Genomic DNA, 3,439 nt, shown 5'->3' with positions numbered 1-3,439 from the left:
CTCCAGCAAGCACGAGCAACAAGTTCATGCTGAAAAACGGCACTTCCTGTTTCAACTTCCAAAGTAAAACACAGCCGACAGGCTGCAAAGAATTTAGAGAAACACTGGGTGGAGGCTGGGCTGGGGATGTAAAATGAGACTCAAATACTTTCAAGTCCCACAAACTTTACTTCACAAAACAGCTTTAAAACAGGTAGTTTCACTTTTTTTTCTTTTTTTTTTAATAAATGAAGACGAAGTTTGTTCAAGGTATGAGCTAGTGACTGCAGTAATTTGACTCGATCTGTTTCTTGATGGTACAGAGAAATAATCCATCACACCTTGGCAGGATCCAATTCTTGTCATTTTGAGTCTGTTGTCAAAAACATGCTGTAAATCATTCAGACTTGTCTCCTAAAACGTCAGTAAATCAAAACTAAAAACACCTCCATGTCGATACCACTTAAGGTAGCAGGAAACTGTGCCATTTCTACCTTTTAAGCTTTCTAAATTGAAAGCTGTTGCCTCAAACAATCCGTGACTTTATTTTGAAGGCGAAACTGCTGTTTCCCCTTTCTGAGCGAGCGGTTTGACGCGACTGCGGCAGCGTGGATCAACTGAACTTTGACGTCGACAAGGAGGGAAGTTAATCACCCTAAACCCTTTAAACCTGCTCCCAACAAGGAGTCGGACTGAACAGCCGGAGGAATGACTGACCTGTACGTGTCCTTGGCGGTGTTGGCAGTCGCGGTGCTCCTCAGCGAGGCGACCCGCCGGACAGCAGCGCGTCTTTCTCCCGGAGCTTATTGGATTTACCTGCTGGAGGCGGCGTCCACATTCCAGCTCTGCTGCTGCACTCATGAACTCAAATTGCTGGGCGAAACGTCCCGACTGGAGCTGCCGATCAGCCTCACCCTCACCTACACCATAACGGTTATCCACCTACTAACTTTCCGGGGGGCGACGTGTAACCCCAGCGGAGCTCTGGAGAGCGTTTGCCGGGGAACCAGCAGCGCCCGGACTGCCGTCGCCGTCATCGCCTGCCAGTTCGGCGCTGCTGTCGCCGCGCAGTTCTTCGCCGCCTCCGTGTGGTCGCTGGGTCTTTCTGACGTCCACATCAGGCACCAGAGGTTCGGGTTCAGATGCTTTGACCCCCTCGGTGGGACCGTCCTGGAGGCCGCGGCCGTTGAGCTGGGCTGTGCTTTCGTCGTCCAGGCTGCGGCCATGCACGTCCACAAACTGGACGAAAAAGTTCGCGTTCACTTCATTGCGGCGGTGATCACCGCTCTGGTTTACACAGGTGCGTTAATGAGCGCGACACCGGACGAAGTGTCTGCTTTGATTACAGGCTGGTTCAAGTGTTCACAAAACTATAAAGAAAGAAGAAAACATAAACAAAAAATAAGTTTAAAAAAATTCAAGTAAAAACCCAATTAAATAGCTAAAGTAAAAATACATTAAATAAAATACAGTAACATACACAGATGAATCATTTGCAATGATTTAATTGTCATTAAGCACAGTCATTGCATGCAAACACATACGAGATAAAATAGAACAAGCAATGTCACACAAAACGAGTATTTTATTCTTAATCAATCTGCAGATTATTTCCTCTATTCATCGAGTCATTCTTGGTCTATAAAATGTCAGAACATAATGAAACTGTATGCTTTAATCAGAGATAAACTGTAGAGACGAGAGAACGACGAGCAGCAAAGACAGCTGGACTCGAGGCAGGGACGTTAGCTGTTCATGGTCAGCACGTTTTTAATGATAAGACTACAGAGCCCGTCCTCACAGTCTATCACCAGATGAAGCTGCAGTGATGGCACAGACAGAGCTCAGCGATCAATTATCAGTGATCATATTGATCCCCCACACATGAGGCTAGATCACCGGCCGGGTGCAGAGAAACCGCTGTGGGCCCTGAACGCCCCACATTCGTAAACCGAGTATCTTTGTCTGACCTGCTGGTTGAAGGACTCACTCTGGGCTCCAGATTCCCTTCAGACTGAGTCTGAACAGGATCTGTTAAATAAATTTGACGGTGCTGCTGTTCCTCTCCCTCTGTGCAGGTGGAGGTATCTCAGGTGCTGTTTTTAACCCCGTCCTGGCCTTCTCCGTCCAGTTCCCCTGCAGCGGTCACACCTACGTGGAGTACTGCTTCATCTACTGGCTGGGACCAGTTCTAGGTGAGGACGTGGATTCCCTAATTATAAGAAAACCAGCAAAAGCACAACACTATGGAAGAGTCAAGCACTCTGAGGCTGTAACTCACTGCTTCACATGAAACCACATGCTTCCCAAGCTAAAGGCTAAACGTGCTGTCACATGAGGACGGCGGCCCTCAACCTTTATCATTTCTGCTTAACAATTCATACCTAAAATATCTTTTTTGCGAGCCTGATTGGCTGTCGACCAAAGTAACCTCCTGTGTCGTGCACGTGTTTGCAGGTGTGGCAAGCTGCATCCTGTTGTTTGAGAAGATCGTCCCCTTCCTGTCTGGGAAGAGCACCGTTGGTCTGGAGGTCCCGGGGGCCCAGAAACAGAAGACACAGTAGCAGTGACGCGGAGACAGGATGGGTCAAATCAGTCTCCTGTCAGTGGAAGTGTCTGTTCACTTGGTCAGTTCCAGCACACTGTTACAAAACATGAATCACACATACAATGAAAGGGTTGAGCTGGTGTTTATCATGAAAGCACAATGAGGTGCAGGACTTCTGGGGGCACAATGAAGCTGCAGCTGATCAGATAGGAGCAGATTTCGACTGGTGAACACATCACAGGGTTCAGCTCTCAGAGAGTTTAGGCAAGGATGCTGCACGAGGCAAAAGCTGTTCTAAGAAAATGGCGTTTATTGCAAATTAATGCATAAATTCTGCTTTGAAATCATAGGAAAAGATGCTTGTTTTAAGTGCAGAACTTGCCTGAGAATCATCACGTTTTTATGTTTTCTTCAGTATCAAAATGAGCCAGCAATCGTTGTCTGTACATGCGTGGACTCACTGCAAACAGGAGCTGCTAATAATCTTTTAATGGTGCCAGTTTTCCAAAATGTCAGTGATTATAGACAAAATAACCAGGCTCACATTGGAGGCCAGTCAAACCCAAAACTGCTGCCATCACTAACTTACATGAACCAAATGGGACTCAACTTTGAAAGCACACAAAGAAACCAAAGTACACACAGAGAAAAAGAATTTAAGTGGTTGAAATGTTTGATAATTCTTTCATTTCAAAGCAAACTAAGCGGTGATGGGAGGTGTGGTCTGTTTAATTAATGCTGGGTGTGAAAGCGTGACACTTTCAGTACATGTATGTTTGTTTCAGTACACTTGATATGTAAAAAAAACTGGATTTCACTGAAGACACTGAAGCTGGTGGAGTTTTAACTTTTCCTCATAAGTCTGGATGACTAAAGCTTTTACAGTCTGTTGAATCTTCACATTTACCTGCA

General features: G+C 46.0%; 1 protein-coding gene across 1 annotated transcript; it reads left to right on the top strand.

Moving 5' to 3' along the window:
- The first annotated feature begins 578 nt into the window (after positions 1-578).
- LOC143332380 (aquaporin-11-like) lies at positions 579-3,111 on the top strand. Its single transcript, XM_076749761.1, has 3 exons — positions 579-1,279; positions 2,058-2,174; positions 2,437-3,111. Exons 1-3 carry the CDS (start codon positions 688-690, stop codon positions 2,541-2,543), a joined length of 816 nt encoding a protein of 271 aa, XP_076605876.1. The 5' UTR covers positions 579-687; the 3' UTR covers positions 2,544-3,111.
- The last annotated feature ends 328 nt before the right edge of the window (positions 3,112-3,439 follow it).

The sequence above is a fragment of the Chaetodon auriga genome, chromosome 15 (genome assembly GCF_051107435.1).
Source record: "Chaetodon auriga isolate fChaAug3 chromosome 15, fChaAug3.hap1, whole genome shotgun sequence".
Taxonomy (NCBI): Eukaryota; Metazoa; Chordata; class Actinopteri; order Chaetodontiformes; family Chaetodontidae; genus Chaetodon; species Chaetodon auriga.
The sequence above is the reverse complement of the archived record's forward strand: the minus strand, read 5'-3'. Positions and strand labels throughout refer to the sequence as shown.

Coding starts and splice junctions, on each gene's coding strand:
- LOC143332380 (XM_076749761.1), top strand. CDS start 688: ATGACTGACCTGTACGTGTCCTTGGCGGTGTTGGCAGTCGCGGTGCTC. Junction 1,280..2,057: donor CACCGCTCTGGTTTACACAG/GTGCGTTAATGA, acceptor CCCTCTGTGCAG/GTGGAGGTATCTCAGGTGCT. Junction 2,175..2,436: donor CTGGCTGGGACCAGTTCTAG/GTGAGGACGTGG, acceptor ACGTGTTTGCAG/GTGTGGCAAGCTGCATCCTG.